The sequence below is a fragment of the Eschrichtius robustus genome, chromosome 21 (genome assembly GCF_028021215.1).
Source record: "Eschrichtius robustus isolate mEscRob2 chromosome 21, mEscRob2.pri, whole genome shotgun sequence".
Classification (NCBI taxonomy): domain Eukaryota; kingdom Metazoa; phylum Chordata; class Mammalia; order Artiodactyla; family Eschrichtiidae; genus Eschrichtius; species Eschrichtius robustus.
The window spans coordinates 34583967-34606959 of record NC_090844.1 but is presented as its reverse complement, the minus strand read 5'-3'; the positions used below and the strand labels follow the sequence as shown (position 1 = coordinate 34606959).

General features: G+C 39.7%; 1 protein-coding gene across 5 annotated transcripts in view; it reads left to right on the top strand.

Moving 5' to 3' along the window:
• The window catches only part of PSD3 (pleckstrin and Sec7 domain containing 3), a 560448-nt gene that overhangs the window by 383710 nt on the left and 153745 nt on the right, over window positions 1–22993 (top strand). For all 5 annotated transcript variants that reach the window (XM_068532284.1, XM_068532286.1, XM_068532287.1 and 2 more), the window contains one exon: window positions 22054–22097. In XM_068532284.1, coding sequence (XP_068388385.1) covers window positions 22054–22097 — 44 coding nt within the window. The remainder of the gene's footprint in view (window positions 1–22053; window positions 22098–22993) is intronic.

Below are 22993 nucleotides of genomic sequence, written 5' to 3'. Positions count from 1 at the left end.
AATATGTATTTCTCATATAATATGGAGAAAATCCTTAGTCATAATTTGGAAAATTTCCGGCAAATGTCTTTTTATATTTTTTTGTTCTTAAATTGAAGTAAAACATCTTTCGACCTTGTAGATTCATCCTTCAGTTGGATCCTTGCAGAAGGACAGTAGATCTGAACTGTTAGAGCCAGAATATGAAGAACATCTCCCATTACTAGTTATGACCCTGGCACATGAGAGAGTCTGAGAGGAGGTGTCTTTCACAGAGTAAATCTGGTTGTGCAAAGCTAAAAACAATTTTATCTCCAGACTCTCTTTTTCTTACATCGGCTCTACTGTCTTCACGCTGGAATCACTTCTTGTGGTCCAAGAAGTTACGCTTTTCCCTCAGGTGTGATTCTGACAAACTAATACATTTTGATATTTTAATGTGGTCTTTACCCAGAGGAGGCCTTAAGATACCTGGCCCTTCTGGAAGGCAATGCTGCAGACTACGTAATTATCAATAGTTGTTTAACCCTTTTCAGACTTGACTCAGCCTTGCCCCCAAATAGAAGCTTTCACCACTTTTAGTTTTATTTTAAGTTCTAAAGCTAGCGCAGTGATACTGGTTTTTGTTGTTGGGTCTGTGTTTTTGGATTTTCCTCCAGCCCCTAACTCCCCCTCCCCGCACCACAAGTTGTTTCTGAATTTTTCAGATCCTGCCAGTACTTTCATGTAAATTAGTACCTTTTTAAAGGATGGTTATTTGGGATATTCAGCAAACTATGCTCGTGATGGGGTGACACTTGTTGACCCTTGAATGTAATTAAAAGCAGATCTTCACCATCCTCCTATTTACCCATTTTCACTTGATTAAGGTGCCCGTGGTTTTGTACTTGCTTTGAGTGTCGTTAGAATAATCCCAGTGTCACACTGCATCCAGCTCTGCTGCACTCATGCCTTTCTGTTTGAACACGTTCTTCCAGGGATGGTGTACTAGGCAGGTGTCTCAGAGCTTCCAGGCGGTATTTGAACATTGTAAAGAAGATGCTTGTCCGTGCCATCATTCCTGGCAAGCTAGTACATTAGCCTTGTCAGAATCAAGGGAAGGGAGGAAGAGAAATCTGTGAAATAGTGTTAAGATGGGAGTTACGGGAGGTAAAAAAAAAAAACAAAACAACTTGCATTTTAAGATAGTCTTTGTTGAAGATGCAAGGAGGTTAGTAGCATGGTGATAACCTGAAGTTAACCATCAGGAGCTCTTGTGTGGGAATATGCATGGCGACCGGATGTCCTGCACTTCCCGGGGCGATGCCTTCCTTTATTGAAACCTGCTGTTAGATGATGCTTGGTTGCCTGGTTTAGATTTCAGGGGTTGCATGCCACTTAAGGACTAACGGGAAAGTTTTGGAGAATGTTTTTTATTTACTCACGCATAGTGATACAGAAACCATGAGCAGCCGGGCAAAGTAGCTCCTCCTCAGTAATTTATTATGGGGTTTCTCTTCTATCTTTGGCTTTTAATTAAGGTTTTTGAGCATTATCTTATCTTCCAAGCAGTACACTCTTTGAAAAGATCTGGTCTACCACGTTCTGGTGGTACAGCATTTTGGTTTACACACAGATCATCTGATTTCAGTGGGGTTTGTTTTTCTACGTAGATTACTCGGAATGCTTCATGTCAGAATTTTTAGGAAAGTACTGGGTGAGGCCCTCTTCCTAGCCTGGCTCATCCCCTGACATGACACTGGTTGCAGCCTGCAGTGAAGTGTTGGAGCGTGAGGTACCCAAGGCAGCTGGAGACATCAGTATACTTGTAATCGCTCTGTTCAGATCTGGCAAGCCAAGTTTCTGTTTGACTCCAGTAAATCAGGCGAGAGTATGCAGCTCTCCCAGGCCCAATCGCTGGTCTCCTCCTTGCACCCAGGTGCGGTTTAGTGGCGTCAGCCTCAGGTCCACAGCTGAGAAGCTGACGGGAGTCTGGAGGGGCTGACAGCGGGCAGGGGAGCCCCTCCAGACCCTGCATCCACAGCAGCCATGACAAGGGCGTCGCTTCCTACTGAGCTTTTTATTAGAGCTGTCTCCTGAGACTTCGCAGCATAAGTAAGCCAGAAGGTTTGAGGTCTCTAGTTAACTAGCTAGACCTAATAGTCAGACAGACAAGGAAAGCGCTTTGAGCGGAGAAGGTCTTTCCTGTCACTTAGAGGCACTGATAAAGTACCGGCTTTGTTCTGATTTATGACAGTTCTCTTCCTCAGAACACTTTTTGAAAAGCAGTTAAAATAGAAAGGCTCTCCAGAAGGCTTTCATTATGATTGGGCAGTGTTTTGAGGGGGTTTTTGTATGCCTCATCAGCCCCCTGCTGTGCTCTCTGAGATCATGATTAAATGGTATTTATACGCTGCAAAAGCATAACTCTTAAAATTAAAATTTAAGATAACAAATGTGCTTTTATCCCTATGCCTACATAACCCCACTAAGATGACAGTAGAACTCATAGATCTTCAAGGACACAGAGAACAAGACAGATTCCCTCAGGATGTCAGCAAAATTCAAAAGATGGAAAGCAGGTAGACTTGTTAACCGCAGAGAGAGCTGAAACTCAGGTGTCTGCAGACCTGGAAGCCCATAGGACAGAGGAAAGGCGTAGGAATCAGAGTCACTGGCTACCTCTGAGGACAGTGGGTCAAAACAGAACAATCCCTTTAAGTCCTTTAAAATTGGTAACTGAACCCTCTAGACGCCTTCCCCTGCCTTGCAGAGCCTAGTGACCACATCCCCCATCTTCTGCAGCTCCTCTCAGAGACTTTGGACTTAGGAAATCAGGCTCAGTTGAGGCCAGCAGTGGGATTCCCACACTGAAAATAGGCAGGTTAAGTGAAAAGTACACACATTTCACAAGGGGCAGTCTCTTCCTTCTCTCCTCACCCATATTACTTAAAGTTACTGGAAGAAGAGAAGGCATGGTGTCCAGTACACAGAAATCTAATAGCAGAGAGTCAGAGGGGAACCCCAGGATGATAGTAAGGGGGAAGCCCCAGAACAGCAGCTCTGCAAGAGATAGAAGCCGACCAGTTTGTTTGTTTGTTTGTTTATTATTTTGGTTGCTTTGGGTCTTAGTTGTGGCGTGCGGGCTCTTTGTTGGCAGCGCACAGGCTTCTCTAGTTGCAGCGTGCAGGCTCCAGAGCACACGGGCTCTGTTGTGGTGTGCAGGAGAAACTGACCAGTTCAGACTGGAGTGGGAGAATAGAGGATTCCAAGCATACTTCCAGCAGTGTCACTGAGAGAATACGTGAAGTGTTGGACCATATGGAGAGGAGATTCCCCGTGTGGTGATGAATTAGAGATAAGCTCTTAGAAAATGAAGTCAACAACAACAAAATGAGGTCATGATTAACATCGGGAAAAACAAAAAGTTCACAAAGAAGCTACTGTGACCTACTGCACACATAGCTCAGCAGTGAATTACATCTGCCTAGTCATAACAAGGTAGGCACTGAAAATTGACGTACCTCTAAACTGTGATTGTGATATAATTTTAGTGGGAGGATCGGGAGTGGAGGGGGGAGTAAGAGCATTCTGTGTGTGTGTGAGAGAGAGAGAAAGAGAGAGAGAGGGAAGGAGAGATGGAGAGAGAGGGAGAGTTGGAGAGGGAGAGAGAGAGAGATGGAGAGAGAGGGGGAGAGAGAGAGAGAGATGGGGAGAGAGAGATGGAGAGAGAGGGAGAGATGGAGAGAGAGAGAGATGGAGAGAGAGAGAGGGAGAGATGGAGAGAGAGAGAGATGGAGAGAGAGAGGGGGAGAGGGAGAGGGAGAGATGGAGAGAGAGGGAGAGAGAGATGGAGAGAGAGAGAGGGAGAGATGGAGAGAGAGAGAGGGAGAGATGGAGAGAGAGAGAGGGAGGGGGAGAGATGGAGAGAGAGGGAGAGAGAGGCAGAGATGGAGGGAGAGAGAGGGAGAGATGGAGAGAGAGAGAGGGAGAGGGAGAGAGAGAGAGAGATGGAGAGAGAGAGAGGGAGAGATGGAGAGGGAGAGAGAGAGAGAGATGGAGAGAGAGAGGGAGAGAGAGAGAGAGAGATGGAGAGGGAGAGGGAGAGAGAGAGGGAGAGAGGGAGGGAGAGAGAAGGAGAGAGAGAGAGAGATGGGAGGGGGGGAGAGAGGAAGAGAGATAAGTGCTCTTTTCCAGAGCTCCACAGTTGAAAGTCAGTAGTTCATACTGAAAATAGAAAAAAAAAAAAAAAAAAAAAGGAGTTGAAAGAGGTTAGCTCTGGATAACAAAAATCTGAAGTAAATAAATCAAAGGATTGTTATTCATTACATGCCTTTTAGTAATTTTGATTATGAAAATGATAAACTTATTCCTTTGATAAAAGTTTAAAAATGAACAAGGAAAATGGACAACATATATAAGTACACATGAGACTGGAATTATTTCCATTGACTAGAATGGTTTGTGTATCTTAACTTTGTGTTTAGCAAATGCCAAATAATAGGGACTTCTTTTTTAAAAATTTCATCTTTTCCCAGACACTGTATTCTAGCAGCTATAGGACTAGACCGTGTTCTGCTGCTGGTTGCTGTCAAAGTTTTCAGTCTATAGTGAAAACGTTAGTGAAGGTATGGTCCTTTCTTGGGAAACAGTGCTTTGTCTTGAGGTTGTCCTTGTTAATTATTTTGATGGAATGATGGCAGTAGAAGATAGTGTTTTGTTTTAATTTATTTCCTCACTTGGCAAAATGAAAATCTGGCAGTTCTAGGTGGGTTCCCAAACCTCTTTTCAAAATTTTCCTATTCGTGAAATCCCAAAGCCTGGTAGCCACTGGATTAGATTATTTAATTTAGCTGTATTGATTGTTTTGGATGAAATCTGTTTCCATTTGGTTTGTCTTCATTACTTTGTCTAATGCATGGAAATGACAGAGAACAAATGCCATGCCTGATGTTCTCTCTAAATGTCAGAGTCCCCCAGGAATCATTTTTATAAGCCATTTATAAAAAGAACTCTGCATGTTACTCAGCAAGCAGTTTTTTAAACTGTGTACATTAACTTTATCATCATGTCCAAAATCATTAAATATAATTGATCATTTTCTCAGGTGTTTAAAAACTTACTGCATGTAATTTACAAGGTCATTTGGAATTTATGTTTTCTTTATGTACTAAAATTATGAAGCTTCCTTTATTATGGTATGTGCCTGCCACTTCCCAACAAGTAAGGCTTACAACAAGAGGGTCTAATAACAGATATGGCAAGTACAATCCAGAATCTTCTTTGAAAATATTGGTTATTGTTATGTTTTTCAAAAGTATGGTGCAGCTATCCAAATCCAGACAAGTTTTGATAAATAAATCAGAGGATTCGAGTATAAGAATTAAAAGCAAAATCAGGAGATGTCTATGAAGACAATGAATTTGAAAATCATGGTGCTTATACAGGTCAGAGAATAGTTACATACGCTGAAGAGTACTTTGGAAGTTAACCTTAACTCTTATGGAAGAAGGTGGTGATTTACTAAGACTATCATTACATTAACTTTTTCCAAGCTATCAGGCTCTGATGATTGCTACATTAAATCAATCTACATAATGTTTTTGGACATTAGTTTTTAATGCCCACATTGGTTTGAAGATGAAGATCTTTTCAGAATATATGTTGTAATCTTTCCATTGGTACTTCAGTGAATTCCTCTTCTACTTGAGATACATATCCTCTTCCCAGGAGGGTTTTGACATAGTCACAGCAAGTCTTTCTTGGGAAGGACAAGAGTTGTAAAGCAGTGAATAAAAACTTGGGCTCTGGAGGCAGATGGTCCTATGTGTGAGTTCCAGTTTTGCCACTGGAACTCTGTCACTGGGGAGAGTTGCCAGATTTAGCAAGTAAAAATACAAAACACCCAGTTAAACTTGAATTTCAGGTAAGTAATAAATAATGTTTAGTATAAGTATGCCTCATGCAAAGTTTGGGGGGTAATACCTATGCTTGAAAAAAGTTAGTCATTGTTTACCTGAAGCTCACATTTAACTGGCCTCCTGCATTTGATCTGGTACCCTACAACCTGCAGCAAGTAACAATCTGCCTACTCTATAGCTTTGAGATCAGTGAGATGGAATAAGTCATACTTATTTCATAGGTTGTAGAGAGTTAAATGAAATAGTACGCATAAGTGCTCAGCATGTAGCAGCTCAATAAATGTCACCTGTATGGATCATATCTTCTCAGTTGTCAGACACCCAGCCTGGCATGTCCTAAAGCGGGACTGTAGCTGCAAACAGTTTTAGCCGTCCAGGTTGGAGTTCTCTTGGGAGAATAGTATACTAGTCTGAGTGGTCAGAGACGTGTACTCTTACTGTTGTCGGTTTTAGAGGGAGGATTATATAACAGATTCAAGCTCCTCTGCCCCAAAGTGAAGACAGGAAGTGAAAGCCTAGATTTTTCAAGGGAAAAAAAGTCAAGGAAAAAATTTAAAGGGCTTTGGAATCAAACTGCCTATGATTCCTTTTTGCGATCTCCCACCTAATAACACTCTCTTTACCCTCTCTGCACCCCCATTTTCCTCATCTGTAAAATGGGAATAATACCCATGGGTGGTGGTGAAGAGCGAACAATGTCATACATGTACAGGTCCCGGCACTTGTTAACTACTCAGTAAATGTTAGTTGTTGGCATATTTGTCTATGATGCCAAACTGCCAGTTTGATTCAAAATAAGTGATTCTCCACAGGCCCAGCATGCTTGGCATGGGGAATGGAATGGATGGATTCTGGATGTTTACTTCAAGTGTCCTGTAAAGTCTTGAGTAGGACAAGCATGGGCTGTATGTAACAATAGTACCTTTCATTCATGTGTTGCTTTACAAAGTACAGATGTTTTCATATTGACAGCTTGATTTCATCCTCACGATTCTATGAGGTAGATTGTTGTTATCTTATCTTTACCGTTGAAGCAACCAAAGGCTAGTGTTAGTGGCCTAAAGTCACACAGCTGATGGGAGGGGCAGGTTTGATACAAGTGAACTGATTTCTAGTCCACTGTTCTTTGTTCTGTGCTGTGGCCTCCCTGATGGGAGTCATGGTGTCAGGGTCATCATCACCGAGGTCCTTGTCTTCTCAACACCCGTTTCTTTAAAACACATGCCGTGGTCAAGACAGTTTACGAGGCATCGTGGGGACTAAAGAGAGGCAGAGTCTTGATCACATGTGTGAGGAGTTTAAAATATAGTATCTGGATTTTTAGTTGAAGAAGTAAAGCATTTATGGTGTGGTAAACATTCAAATAGTACAGAAGGTTATCCATGGAAAATTCTCTCTCCCACTCCATTCCCCCAGTTGCCTTCTACAAAGGAAATCTCAGCAGTGGTTTCTTCTGTATCCTTTCAGAGATGTAGTGAGAGCAAACATAGATACATTTTTTCCACAAGGTGGGAACATACTAAACAGACTGTTTTGCACCTTACTTTTCCCCTTTAACCGCATATTCTAATATAGCTACCCCAGTTTTAGCTTAAATGACTTTAAATACTAATGGATAGCAATCTGTCTCTGGTGCCACTGTTGAAACTGTCTTACCCAATTTTTTATTTGTGCTTGAGGTGTGTGAAAATGGGCCATCCTTCTCCCACAGTTTAGGAAAATGGTCTGATACATCCCCAGTCTGCACTGCTGCCCCCCAAGCCTGGTCACACCACCCCTCACCAGACACCGCCAGTCTCGCTGCAGCTCCCCTTGCTCTCTTCCAGTCCTTTCTCCACTTGGTGGCCAGGGCGACCTTTAAGTGCATGAATTAGAGCAGGTCACTCTACTGCTAAAATCCTCCAGTGCTTGCCCAACACACGCGGAATTAACCCTTGTTTTCTGGTCAAAAACCCTGTGTGACATGGTTACCTCTTTGTCCTCGTCAGGACCCACGTCTCAGGCCACCGTGCTCTAGCCACGCTGGCCTTGTTTGTTTCTCAGGCCCACCAGGCTCAGTTATGCCAGGAGCTCTTTCCCTTTGTCTTCCTATGGCTGTTGCTTACACCCTAAATTTCCTTGCAGACAGGCTTTTTCAACCATCCAGTCTAAAGCTACTTTTTGAGTTATTGTTACCTTATTTTAATTACCTTATAATAATTATTTGGCAGCCTACCAGAAAATGGCAGAATAATCTTTATTTGTTTTCTTATTCTTTTACTGTCTGTTTTCTACCCCCACTAAATCTAAGTTCTATGCCCGTGTTGTTCACCACTGGGCTTTCAGTGCCTGTATGAGTACCTGACAACCTGCCCACCTGACAGGTAGTAGAGACTCAGTTGACTGAATATATGAATGAATGAGTGAATAGTTTTAAGAGATTTATTTCTACAATATTGTTAAAGTTGTTACAACTGTTATGTTATACTATACTGTTCATGTCACAAACATGAACTAGTCTTCTAATAGTTATGAAAAAATACTATTCTGTATTAAGTACTTATACTGTATACAATACTGTTACAGAAAAAAAATGCAATCTTATCATTGTTTAGTAGTTATAAAAAATACTTTCCCCTGACCTATCAGCATATATTAGGATAAAATATTTGTTGTGGTTACTGTACGCTAGAGCAATAGTGAGTCAAGCAGGCATGCCACATAGGCAGTTGGAGCACACAGGTGACAGAGATGCATGACAGGTTAAAGGAGAATGGAATGACTGACTGTCAGCACAGGTACGCTGTTTTCTTAGGTAAGAACTCAGGATCGTGGATATCTTTCCTTGTGGAAACATTACTTTTAAATAAACTAAATAACAAGTCCTGAGCTGATATAACAGAAAGTAAAAGGCGAAGAAATGGAAGAATCTGAATAGCATTGTTTGTTTTTAAATTTGTAAACTAGCATCTAGTAAGTTTTTAACAACAAAGCATTTATTGAAGTTGTAAAATCTATTGCTCAATCTGTGTTAAAACATTTTATATATACTGTATATATACCATGTTATAGTATGTTACATATGTCAGTATTGCATCAGGATTAGGGCAGACTTTACAAGCACAGACTTTGGCTTCAGACAGACCTGTCTTCAGATCCCCAGCTCTGCTCTATGACCTTTGGCAGATTACTTAACCTTTATGAGCATTAGGTATGTCATTTCTAAAGTAGGGATAATAGTACCTCATTCATACAGTTGCTGTGAGGACTCAGTGAGGTTAAGTAGAAATAACTCTCTTAGCACGATGCGTCACGTAGTGTGGCCTCATAGATGGCTATATTATTATCATCAGTGGAGTGTCAGCTATTGAGAAATGGCTCGAGCATCATCACAGAGTCAGAGAAATCTCATCAAGTGAAACATCCAGTATTCAGAAGTGTCAAGTCTCTAAATCATAAACCAGGAAGTTGTGCTGTATCTATTCTCTATTTGGGATTCTCATTGTTCTTTCCCGACAGTTTTCTGATAACTTCATTCTAATCAGAATTTCAACCCTGATGTCCTGTTGGATAACAGATGTGTTTAGTCTGGCCCACAGTGGGGGGTTTTTTGTTTGTTTTTGTTGCTCTTTTTGTTGCCACACTGGAAAATGTGTGAGCCTTTAGTAATTTGTACTTCTAGCTACTTCTGAAAAATAATAAGAGCTAGCCATAGTGAATCCACATTCCCACCTGGTTGAAATCCGGCTACAGCTGAGTGTCACCCGCCCCTCTAGATCGGGCTTTCTCTAATTCCCAAGAGTATCTCCCTGGCTACTGTACTCAGCTATGTTACCTGCTTGCTGATGAGTCTTAGTCAGTTTTTTGATATTGGACCAACATTTAGACTTGATATTCAAATCAACTCATTAGGATATGTTTACAGGGTTTTTTTTAAATTGAGGTATAATTGACATATAACATTATGTTAGTTTCAGCATACAACATAATGATTTGATCTTTGCATACATTGTGAAATGATCACCCTGTAAGTCTAGTTAACACCCATCACCTTACATAGTTACAAAAAATTTTTTTCTTTTGATGAGGACTTTTAAGATCTCTGTTAACAGCTTTCAAATACGCAGCACAGTATTGTTAACTATAGTCACCATGCTGCACATTACATCCCCATGACTTATTTATCTTATGATTGGAAGGTTGTACCTTTTAACCCCCTTTGCTCATTTCTCCCACTCCCCCATCCCTACCCCACCCCTCTGGCAACCCCACCAATCTTTTCTCTATATGACCTTGGGGGTTTTGTGTGTTTTTTGTTTTAGATTCCACGTATATGAGATCACATGGTATTTATCTTTTCCTTCTGACCTATTTCACTTCGCATAACACTCAGAAGCTTCATCCATCTTATTGCAAATGGCGAGATTTCATTTTTTATGGGTGAATAATTTTCCTGTGTGTGTGTGTATGTGTGTGTGTGTATGTATGTGTGCGTGTATGTGTGTGGAGAGAGAGAGAGAGAGAGGAAGCAGTTTATCCATTCATGGACACGTACATTGTTTCCATATCTTGGATATTATAAATAAAATAATGCAGTGCACGTAGGAGTCCATATGTCTTTTCGGTATATGTTAAAGTTAGCGTTTTTGTTTCCTTCAATAAATACCCAGAAGTGGGACTGCAGGATCATGTGGCAGTTCTAGTTTTAATTTCTGTGAGAAACTCCATACTGTTCTCCATAGTGGCTGCACCAATTTACATTCCCACCAACAGTGCACAGGGAGTCCCTTTTCTCCACATCCTGGCCAACACTTGGTATTTCTTGTCTTTTTGATAACAGCCATTCTGACAGGTGTGAGGTGATGTCTTATTGTGGTTTTGATTTGCATTTCCTTGATGATTAGTGATGTTGAGTATATTTTCATTTGCCTGTTGGCCATCTATATGTCTTCTTTGAAAAAAATGTCTCTTCAGATCCCTTGCCCATATTTTAATTGAGTTGTTTGTTTGTTTGTTTGTTTGTGATCAAGTTGTGTGAGTTCTTTGTATATTTTGGATATTAACCCCTTATCAGACATATTGTTTGCAAATACTTTCTCTCATTCAGTTCATTGCTTTTTCATTCTGTTGATGATTTCCTTTGCTGTGTAGAAGCTTTTTAGTTTGAGCAGTCTCACTTATTTATTTTTGCTTTTGTTGCCTTTGCTTTTTGTGTCAAATCCAAAAACTCATCACCAAGACCAATGTCAAGGAGTTTACTGCCTATGTTTTCTTCTAGGAGTTTTATGGTTTCAGGTCTTATATTCAACTCTTTAATCCATTTTGAGTTAAATTTTGTATATGGTGTAAGATAGTGGTCCAGTTCCATTCTTTTGCATGTGGCTGTTCAGTTTTCCTAACACCATTTACTGAAGAGACTGTCCTTTCCCCGTTGTATAGTCAGGGTTCCTTTGTCATAAATCAATTGACCATATATGTGTGGACTTATTTCTGGCTCTCTATTCTGTTCCATTGATCTACATGTCTGTTTTTATGTCACTGTGTCTGTCATACAGAGTGAAGTAAGTCAGAAAGAAAAACAAATGCAGTATGCTAACACATATATATAGAATCTAAGGGGAAAAAAAAAAAAAAAAAAGGTCATGAAGAACCTAGTGGCAAGACGGGAATAAAGACACTATCATAGTGTTTTGATTACTATAGTTTTGTAATATATTTTGAAATCAGGGAGTGTAATGCCTCTAGCTTTTTTTGTCCTTTCTCAAAATTGCTTTTGCTATCCGGGGTCTTTTGTGCCTCCACACAAATTTTAGGATTGTTTTCTTCTATTTCTGTGAAAAAAATGCCACTGGATTTTGATAGGGAGTGCATTGAATCTGTAGATTGCTTTGGGTAATATAGGACATTTTAATTATATTAATTCGTCCAATCCATGAACACAGAATATCTTTCCATTTATTTGGTCATCTTCAATGTTTTTCATCAGTGTCTTATAATTTTCAGTGCATAGGTTTTTCACTTCCTTTATTGAATTTATTCCTAGGTATTTTATTCTTGTTGATGAAATTATAAATGGGACTGTTTTCTTCATTTCTCTTTCTGATAGTTCATTATTAGTGTATAGAAATCAACAGATTTCTGTATATTGATTTCATATCCTGCAACTTAATTGAATGTTTAAGTTAGTTTTAGAAGTTTTTTTTGTGGAGTCTTTAAGTTTTTCTATACATAATATCATGTCATCTCCAAATAGTGACAATTTTACTTCTTCTTTTCCAATTTGAATGCCTTTTATTTCCCCCTCTTGCCTAATTGCTCTGGCCAGGACTTCCAATACTATGTTGAATAAAAGCAGTGAGAATGGGCATCCTTGTCTTGTTCCTGACATTAGAGCAGAAGCTTTCAGTTTTTTAATGTAAATTGATGCAGCCATTTTGGGTGTTAGCTGTGGGCTTGTCATATATGGCTTTTATTATGTTGAGGGATATGTTTACAGTATTAACAAGGAGAAAAAAATTCTTTCTACTTAAGTTTTTGCTCAAAAAGGAGCTTAGTACAAATATCAAATCATTATGTTGTGCACCTGAACCTAATATAATGTTATATGTCAATTATGCCTCAATTTAGAAAAAGGAACTTAGTGGCTATTTTGTATTTAAATACATTTACATTTTGAATAATGTTATTTGAAATAGCATAGTTAAGAAACTTTCCTTAAGACACAGCAGCCAGTAAAATGGAAGGTAATCATAAGGTGTAGAAAAGGCACTTTAGGAGGAATACGCTCTGTAGAAATACTCATGATACCTTATTGACCAATTCTACCCTCAGAATGAATGAAATGAAAGAATATGTGTGTGTGTGTGTGTGTGTGTGTGTGTGTGTGTGTGTGTGTGTGTGTGTATATGTAATAGTTTGGAGTACTGTGTCAGCATAAATGGTAATAAAGGGAACACTTTTGTTCCCTTTCAGGTTTGGTTGAGTGCACTTCCAGAGCTGCTCACCAAATCTTTTGGTAGGTGTGCGTATTTAGTATTATCTTTGGCTGCATCTTCCCCCCTTTGGTGATAAGGAAGGGTGGTTCCTATTTTAGCTCACAAAGATACATTTGACAGTAGGCAATCAGGCGAGCCCCACTTGCCGTTCCTCCCTCTTAGGGAATCAGTCTTCCTCCCTCTTTCCCTTTTTCATTTTTTTCATATGCAATTTAAAAATCAATTTTATTTCCTAATTTATAGAGTCATACCTGGGATTTGGGAGCAGATAGTGATGCTACTAATCAGTAACCATGGGGAAAAATAAGTGAGGGACACAGGAAAAGGGAGTAGGGACTAGGGAAAGAACTAGTTTGAGAGTTTGACCAGGTGATTTCTGAGATCCTTTTGAAGCGGAATCATAGAATGGTAGATCTGGAAGGGGGTCAAAAAAGGTAACCTTATGCAACCCTCTCGTAGCACATATTTAGAAAATGAAGGCCAGGTAAATGAAATTATTTGTCTTGAAAGGGCAAGTTCGTGATTGTCGAAGCCCCTCCTCCCCACAAATTCTTAGATCCTGAGGCTGGATCTGTTCTCTCTTCTATTAAATATTTCTCTAAAAATTACTTGTAATATGATGTCCCATATTAGTTACTATGTGTGAAAGTGTCTTGCACATTGATGGCAGGAAGTAAAAAGTTGATTCTGCTAGCTAATTCTCCATTAGGTCAAGTTCAGTCAGGATTAGCAGTACGTTTTGTTATCCTTACATAAGAGGCCCCTGAAGGCAGAGTGGATTCTTCTACACCTAGCATAATGCCACTGTGGCCTATAGATGTACTCACAAGTGTTTGTTATGTGATGAATCATGCATATTAATTGTACTTCAGATTCCCTTTCAGTAAGGCGAGTGCTTTTATGTTACTGTCGTGGTATCTGTTATGGTTTGGCGTTGGCTCATCTCCGCAGTAGAGTCAGACACTTAATGGTTAGATGTTTCTGCCATTGCTGGCTGGGTTTGTAAGTGCGCCACAACATGTGGTAAGTTAACTCTCCAGGACATAGATTTTGACTCTGTTTACATGGTGACTGGATCCAAAAAATAGATCTGACTATAGACGTGGGAAAATGCCAAACTCAGAATAAGTTATTTATATTGAGCATGCTTTTGTCACCCTGAATGAGAGCTAAAGAGAGGAATGCCTGCAAGGTTGATTGTTAATATGTGTTCTTTAATGTCGTGTTCTTTAAACTTGGGTACATGAAAACTTTCCCCTGGGTATGGGAATCAGTTTCCAGAAACTCATCTTTTATATGTTCTTCTCCCTAAAATGGATCTACCTATGAATACTCTTGTGGTCAGAGTTTCAGGCTGTTTATCCTTTTTTACTTCTGCTTGACAATTGCCTTCTGCCACTTAAGGAAAAGAAAAAAAGAAGGAGGTGGCACAGTTGTCACCCATAACTTTATTTGGTCTGTTGCACGGGTGTAGCAACTTCCACGGGTAGAGGGGCAAACAAAGAGTCAATTCTAAATATTGGTTTTAGGGAAGCCCTCTTTAATGAGGGAGTAATGCAGTTTCTCAATATTATTTTAAGGTATAGGGAAGAAAATAAAAGTTGAGGGCCATTGCTTTAAGATATTTTGAGTTTTTCTAACCAATTTGAAATTCATATGGTAACTAGATTTATTAATTTTTAACCAATGTCTTTTTCAAATACAGTCTTTCTCTGATAACGTTTTCCAGAGTGTTGCATATTTAGTTCTATACTCAGAAGTCTGCTTGATCTGACTATCTGCATGAAGCAGCATTGCGCTTGAACAAGATAGCCATGGTGTTGATGGTGTCATAATTCTTGGGTACAAATTTCACTGTGGTCACTGTCAGTCTCACGAAGGGAAACTAAAAGTTGTGTTATCCCCTACACTCTTCATAGTAATTCAAGGAGCACAGAGAAAGGAAAATCATTGGAGTTGAGAGATGATTGAACTAAAATACACGAATTTCATAGATTGCAAAATGTGCTTCTGGAGAGAAAAGAGACTCATGGTTACCCGATGCATGGTAATAGGGAAAGCTTCAGAGAACCGTGTGTGGGCTGTCAAAGATGGTGCTAAGCCTTGAATAAAATTGCATTTTATCATCTCGATGAGAAGCAATTAAAAGTTGAAGAACAAAGACTTAAAAGTAAATTTAGACCAAGATACCTTGATCTCTGTAATTTAAGCAAGTTACTTTGCTTTCTCATTCTTAAAAATGATGCACTTCAACTTTGAGGAATCATTCTGTCCTCTTTAGTCTCAGTGGAGGTATTTGATTATTGTCTAGCTCCTGGGTTAAGTTGCAGGAATTTCAGTGGGAAGAAAGAAGAAATCACAAAGCAGTGATTTTTAACCAAGGGTTTGTATCAGAGTTATTTGTGGATCATTTGGAAATATTCATGTTTAGGTTCCTAATCTGCCAGTCTGATTCAGTAGATCTGGGATGGGACTCAGTGATCAATATTTTAAAAAGTTCATTGGCTGATTCTGGCACATACCCTCATACTTTCAGTTGAGAGCACTCTGGTAGACGACTGTGTTTTACCTGGGGACTGACTCTGGAAATCAACCTGTGGGTATGATCATTCTTTATTCAGATATCTGTCTTCCATTTATACCTCGTGTGTTAATTTCCTAGGGCTGCTGCAACAAATTACCACAAACTTGGTGTTCTAAAACAACAGGAATTTATTCTCTCACAACTTTGGGGGCCAGGCGTCTGAAATCAAGGTGTGGGCAGTGCTGCGCTCCTCTAGAGGGTCTAGGAGAGAATCTCTTCCCTGGCTCTTCCAGCCTCTGGTGGTTGCCAGCATTCCTCGGTTTGTGTCTGTATCACTTCAAGTTCCCTGTCCATCTTCATGTTACCTTCTCTTCTGTCTTTGTTAAATCTCTCTCTGCTGCCTTCTTATAGAGACACCACTCAGCCCAGATATTCTCTCCCATTCAAGATCATTAACTTAATTGTGTTTGCAAACTTTTTGTGGAATGCAGAAACATTTTCAGGTTCTGGGGTTTAGGACTTGGATATCTTTTGGGGGTCCATTATTTAGCCTGAGACAGCTGGCTATCACCTCACTGCATATAATTTATATGGGCTGCTCTGGCCCATTGAGATTGATTTGGTCCCTTTCCCCCACTTGTCTCCAGCTACCAATTCATGGCCACAGGGAAATGGAAGCCTTCTGTGACAGTGTTTACCCACAAATCTTGCTTTCTTGGACCTAGATCAGATAACCTCTCACATAGCTAGAGATAAATTATTTTACTAAGCTGTCGAATACACCTCCAATTGCAGCCATTCGTATGGCAAATACCTTTGGTCATAAGTGGAGTGGGAGTATACGATCAGTGCAGCAAACCATCATCCTCACTGACGAAGGCATCCCAAGCATGTGTCCCAGCAACGGTGGCTCTTGTTTAAAGCTCATCTTTAAGAAGAGAATATCACAGTGACCAGCATTACGTGACTCGATTCCAGGAGAGGCACGAGCCTTCTTCCCTTTCACGTGAGCCTTGACTTGACCTAAGCCAGGCATTTGCGATCCTGTCAAGTTTGGTTTTAGGAGAGAGAATGTAGTTAGCTATAGTTAGCTGATAGGAAAGAATTTAGTTAGTTGAAAGGATAGAATGTAGTTAGTTGAATGTAGTCACTTGATTTCTGAGAGAAATGTAATTTCTGAGTCAAACTTTATGAAAACTAGCTATAGGACCTTGAGAGAATTTTTTAAACACGGGGCTTCATTTTCCCCATCTACAAAAGGAAGCATTTATTTCATGATCTCTAAGGCCCCTTTCAGCTCTGAAATTCCATTTTGTTGTTTCTTGAGTTTTAACAATTTGTCCTAAAAACATTATTACTAAAAGGCTTGTTCTTGTGCCATTAGTAGGCAGGTACAAGATTGGTAGTAAAGATGATTTTAACCTGGAGTTTCCTTAATTGTGTGGTAAAAAGATATGTAAAAGTATTTTGAATGGAACAATTGACAGAAAAATGTTGGCATTCCTAGGATTCTGACTTGGGCATGTTTTATATCACCATAAACTGCCCATCCTTGGGCTTTATGTGTAGTGTTTCTGTACTCCAGAAATTAAATGTTTTATATCAATGGGGTTTACTAAGATTGAGAGTACACTTTCACTATTAGGCCTTCATGTACTAGTTAGTTCCTTTTTACAGAGTTTGTGATGCTTTGTGACACATGAATCTGAACTTCACAGGAATTCACATGGGCCGAAGATAAACCCTTAAGTTCAGCCACATTTAAGGGATAAGATGAGGAAGATATGAGTAAGGAGAAGGATTGTCAAAGGAGATAGGAGAAAATTCAGGAAACTATGTATTGTGTCACAGAAAATAAGGAAGAATATATTCAATATTTGAGAGTATTCAGTGCTGCGGAAGGCGAAGAGATACAGAACACTAGAGTGGCCTTGAACAAGGAAAGCCGATGAATTTGTTGTGATAAGTTTTAATGGAGGAACAGGGATGGAAACTAGATTGAAGAGAACAGATCAAGCGGAGATAAGAATTGCTGAAACTTCTCTCAGGAGAGGTTCTGAGGAACAAAGGGTGGAAACTAAATTGCAGAGATGGGGTTTGGAGAGACCTGCACAGGTTTGAAAGCTGATAGAGAGGAGCAGGTAAAGGAAGAGCTATTACCCCAGAAAGGGAAGGTCAGGACCTGTGTTAGAGGCTTAGCTTGGCAGGCATGGGACACCCTTTCCCTTCCTGTCAGAAAGGAGGAAAGAACAGATGCCAGTGCAGATACATTTCAGGGAAAATGGCAAAAAAGTTAAAGGAGGCTCATGAATGAATGCTCTGCGGAAGTGTGAGATGTTCATGTGTACTGTTGTCTGATGTTCTCTGTTAATGTTGAATTAGTCGCCTACCAGGAGCTCAGGAGGACTGCACTTGCGGCCAGTCAGTGCCACCCCTCCGTAATAGATACCCCCGCCCCCTTGACTGCAGGGAAGGGCCGAATCATAACTCCTCATCTCCCAGGCACGTGGATTGATCAGTGGGGAGGACAGGTGGCCTACATCATACCAACTGGAATCTTTTCAAACTGGAGCTGGGAGAAAAGAACTGTTGGGTTCCTCATATTGAGAGATACAAAGATGTGAATGGGTGCTGTTGATATGGACATGTTTATTGTTTCTTGTGTAGCAAAGAAACAGGGATTGGGGATGTTTGGGATGGAAAGAGGAGAGTTGAGAGGAGAGGGGGCAGAGTTTATGTTTTTTTTCCAATTTTATTGAGAAATGGTTGACAAGGGGGCAGAGTTTTAAATTCCTGTGTCCCTGTGGCCAGCTCCATCTGGATCTTTTTTATGGTTTGGCTACATAAACGTTAGGTCCCCCTTACCCTTAAGGTAGAGTTTAGATTTTTGAATTTGAAGCTAAAGAAACCTTAACTAATATAATGTGAAGTCAGAATAGGATTGGTCAAGAGTTACAGTGTTTCTTTTCAGGTACAACAGAAAGGCCATGGGACAAAGAAGTGGAAAATACCATCAAGACTGGTTGAGGTGATGGGCTGCCTGGGAAAGGATGTGAGGACTGTTGGCTGGAGATGAGGGGGAATCAAGGGACTTCAGTTCCTAACGAAGTGAAGTAGATACAAGGGTAGGCAGTTGTGATCAGGGTATACGAGTGTTGGATGCATTTGCAAAGCAAATTTTCCTTTTTTAAGAGAAATAATGGACTATCATAAAGCACTAAAAAGACTCAGGAAAGTCCCTTTGTAAATTTCTTCATTGAAAAGGATAAGGATAACATCCCCTGTTTAGATTTGTTGCATTATCATTTACACAAAGAGGACTTGACCTACAATATAGCGAGTTTGTTGAATTTTACAAGACGCTTTATAATAGAGTTTGTTGTGTGATGTGCAGCTGACAGGGTAACAAGAATCTTCTCATTTGAAACTCAGTTCTTTCTTCAAGAAAATATTCTCACAGGCAAAAAATTTGAAAAAAAAAATTGATCTAGGGCAGAATTGAATTTATTGGAAAATTTCTAGTTGCTTAGATATCATTTTCTACTTTTATGAACAGATAGTTTTTTTATCTTTACCATATTGTTAAATTACTCTGGTTAGTATTGAGTGTGACAGTGTACAAAGAACCTTTAATGGTCTGTCTCTTCTGAAAAGCCCATTATTACTTGTGGGTTCAGGACGGCTTCTACAAGTAATAGAATTCATGTAAAGACACTTATCAGCAAGAGTCTCCTGAGGCTGGAGCTAGACATTGACTCTGCACTTTTGTACATTGCAGCCTCAAGAGACATTAGCTATATAGTAGGTTGTCCTAGTTCTTGAGTGAATTTGAGTTCTTCGAAAAGAACATCCAATTTATAGCATGGTCTTTGTGCCTTGATTTACCCCTTATTTTCTTTTGATGTTTTACCATTTCTGTATTTGAGGACACGTTTTACCATACCCTGATAATGATGAAATGTGTCCTAAATTTTATTAGCTACCATAATTATCCAGTAGGTAAACTGACTACTGTAGCCACACTGAAGAACTCCCATGGAGTCTGTCAAGACACTAGCTAAGGATACATGTATTGCATCTTAAATAATATAAAATCTGTAACTAAGCATCTTTGTCCTGAATTGGGACGTGCTTTGCTAGAAAGGGAGTTCACTACCTGGGTGCAGTCTTTCTGATCACACACATGTAGACTGCCTCTCACGCTTAGAAGGTAGATCTATAAGGCAGTTCTGCCTCTGCTCTGCTGCCTGGGAAACGTTATGAACTTACCATTTCCTCGTGTGGAAGATGAGGGGTTGGATGGCATCTGGTCCCCCTTTTCCCATCTCAGAGTGAATGAGATGAGTGTCGTTAAGTCCAAATCCTTCTTTAAAGAAAAATGTTCCCACTGCATCATGTTATTAGGCACATGGTCCTCTCTTCAATGCAATTTGCTGTTTTGGTTTTATATCTTAGAGATGCACTTGTGTCTTCTTTATAACATCACACTCAAAAGTAAGAAACTAGAGGTGTGGGTAGCATTTTCTTGGGTTAGCTGTAGTGGAACAACGTGATTACAAGGAGCTTACACGTGACGCCAGAGCTGGGAGGTGTGGTGGGGCAGTCTTCTGCTGCCTGGACTGCGTCACTGTTCTCCCGGAGGCTCCAAGGAAGCTTTCTGTCTGCTGCACCACCGCACACGCCAGTGCGACACTCACCAACTGTAAAGCAGAGTCAGGAGGTGGGACCAATAAAAGCTGCTTAATCCATTCCTCTGTCCATGGACACCTAGCTTGCTTCCGGGACCGGGCTATTGTAAATAGTGCTGCAGTGAACACTGGGGTGCATGTGGCTTTTTTTTTTTTTTTTTTAACATCTTTATTGGAGCATAATTGCTTTACAATGGTGTGTTAGTTTCTGCTTTATAACAAAGTGAATCAGCTATACATACACATATATCCCCATATCCCCTCCCTCTTGCGTCTCCCTCCCACCCTCCCTATCCCACCCTTCCAGGTGGTCACAAAGCACGAGTTGATCTCCCTGTGCTCTGCAGCTGCTTCCCACTAGCTATCTATTGTACATTTGGTAGTGTATATAAGTCCATGCCACTCTCTCACTTCATCCCAGCTTACCCTTCCCCCTCCCCGTGTCCTCAAGTCCATTCTCTACATCTGCATCTTTATTCCTGTCCTGCCCCTAGGTTCTTCATAACCATTTTTTTTTCTTTAGATTCCATATATATGTGTTAGCATACAGTATTTGTTTTTCTCTTTCTGACTTACTTCACTCTGTATGACAGACTCTAGGTCCATTCACCTCACTACAAATAACTCAATTTCATTTCTTTTTATGGCTGAGTAATATTCCATTGTATATATGTGCCACATCTTCTTTATCCATTCGTCTGTTGATGGACACTTAGGTTGCTTCCATGTCCTGGCTATTGTAAATAGAGCTGCAATGAACATTGTGGTGCATGACTCTTTCTGAATTATGGTCTTCTCAGGGTATATGCCCAGTAGTGGGATTGCTGGGTCATATGGTAGTTCTATTTTTAGTTTTTAAAAGGAACCTCCATACTGTTCTCCATAGTGACTGTAACAATTTACATTCCCACCAACAGTGCAAGAGGGTTCCCTTTGCTCCACACCCTCTCCAGCATTTAATGTTTGTAGATTTTTTGATGACGGCCATTCTGATACAATGGAGTATTACTCAGCCATAAAAGGAATGAAACTGGGTCATTTGTAGAGACGTGGATGGACCTAGAGACTGTCATACAGAGTGAAGTCAGAGGGAGAAAAACAAATATCGTATATTAACGCATATATGTGGAATCTAAAAGAGTGGTACAGATGAACCTATTTGCAAAGCAGAAATAGAGACACAGATGTAGAGAACAAACATATGGACCCCGAGGGCGGGAAAGGGAGGGAGGGATGAATTGGGAGATTGGGATTGACATACATACACTACTGTGTACAAAATAGGTAACTAATGAGAATCTGCTATATAGCACAGGGAACTCAATGCTCTGTGGTGATCTAATTGGGAAGGAAATCCAACAAAGAAGGCATATACGTGTGCATATAGCTGATTCACTTGACTGTACAGTAGAAACTAACACACCGTTGTAAAGCAACTTTACCCCAATAAAAAAACAAAAAAACAAAACAAAACAAAAAGCTGTTTAAGTCATTGGCATAGAAACTCTGAAATTATTCTAAGATAGTCTCCCATAATTGGACTTCAGTCTCCCTTCCATGTATCTTACTCATTAAGTTGTTATGGAAACAGTTATATTTATTCCATTAATGAAAAGGTATGAATATTGAAATTTCCAAAGCAGTGAAACTATAAGACCATATTTTGAATAAGAAAAATAGAGCACATGGTCTAATTTTAATCATGTCCTATATTTTACTGTGGTAAAATGTAGTACAGTGTTGTGTGTCTTACGAATGACATTTTTTACTTCATGAAAAGTCTCTCTCCTTCACAGAGCTCTACCTGCCCTGTGCTCCTTAGCCTCACCTGTGTTTTCTTCATTTCTGCAGTACCAATAGGATGACCCACAAGGGCCCTGGGAGTTGCTTGCTGACTCACTCAAGCCTTTTGGCTTTGGCCATTTGCTGAACGCAAAATGTGAAACAGGATGAAAAGAATAATTCCATCTTGTTTTCTCTCTTTACAGGCTCTGTACAACTCAATCAAGAATGAGAAGCTTGAATGGGCAGTGTAAGTATGCTGCATGTCAGCCTTTTAGTAAATGAACTACTTGCTCTTTTCTTACTGTCTTTCTTTGTGCCTTAGCGATGACCCTGGAGAGGGGTTAATTGCACCGACTGTTCTCATTTTACACCAGTGTCTTACCTACTTTGTGTAAGACACATAAACCCTGAGTATCCCATGTCTTTTTCTTGGTACCCAGCATGCTCCTATTCTTATTTTAAGCTGTTTGCTGTGCCTGTATGCAGTCAATTATCTTTTTATAAAAAATAGCATTCAAAAACAAAATACGATAAAATTACATAAATTCCAAAATCTAATACAGATGATTTGGGCACCATACACTTATTCTAATTATCTCCTTCTTATCATTATAGATCAAGGTTTTCTAATCCTGTTTCCTGTGACACTAATTATACCAGGATATTGATAGATAAGCTTGAGAAATGATGGATTAAATGAAGCTTTTTTTTTTTTTTTAACTGAAGAACTTCCAGGAGCTTGTACAGTGCTGATGTTTATTGTCAATCTGTAAGAGAGAAATAGAATTTGCAATGTTTCCTGAACCTATTTTGACAGTAAAATGTAAGGTTTCAAGGTACATACTTTGGGGGAGATAGTATTACAGATAAATTATAACTAACTCTATGTAGACCAAGAACACCACTCTTGTTAAATTTCCACTGATCAATATAGCAGTTAAGAATTTAATTTTTTAGAAATTGTTAGAGCAGAATCTTTACTAAATTTTTAATCAAGTTATCAAGAAATTAGGGCAAAATATGTTTTTTAATTAGAACTACATGTGAATTTTATTTTTGATTTTCACTGATATTAAGCTTTCATAAATATTTTTCTGACATGTTACCTAATGTAGCCATCTACAGTGAACTTAGGTTTACAAA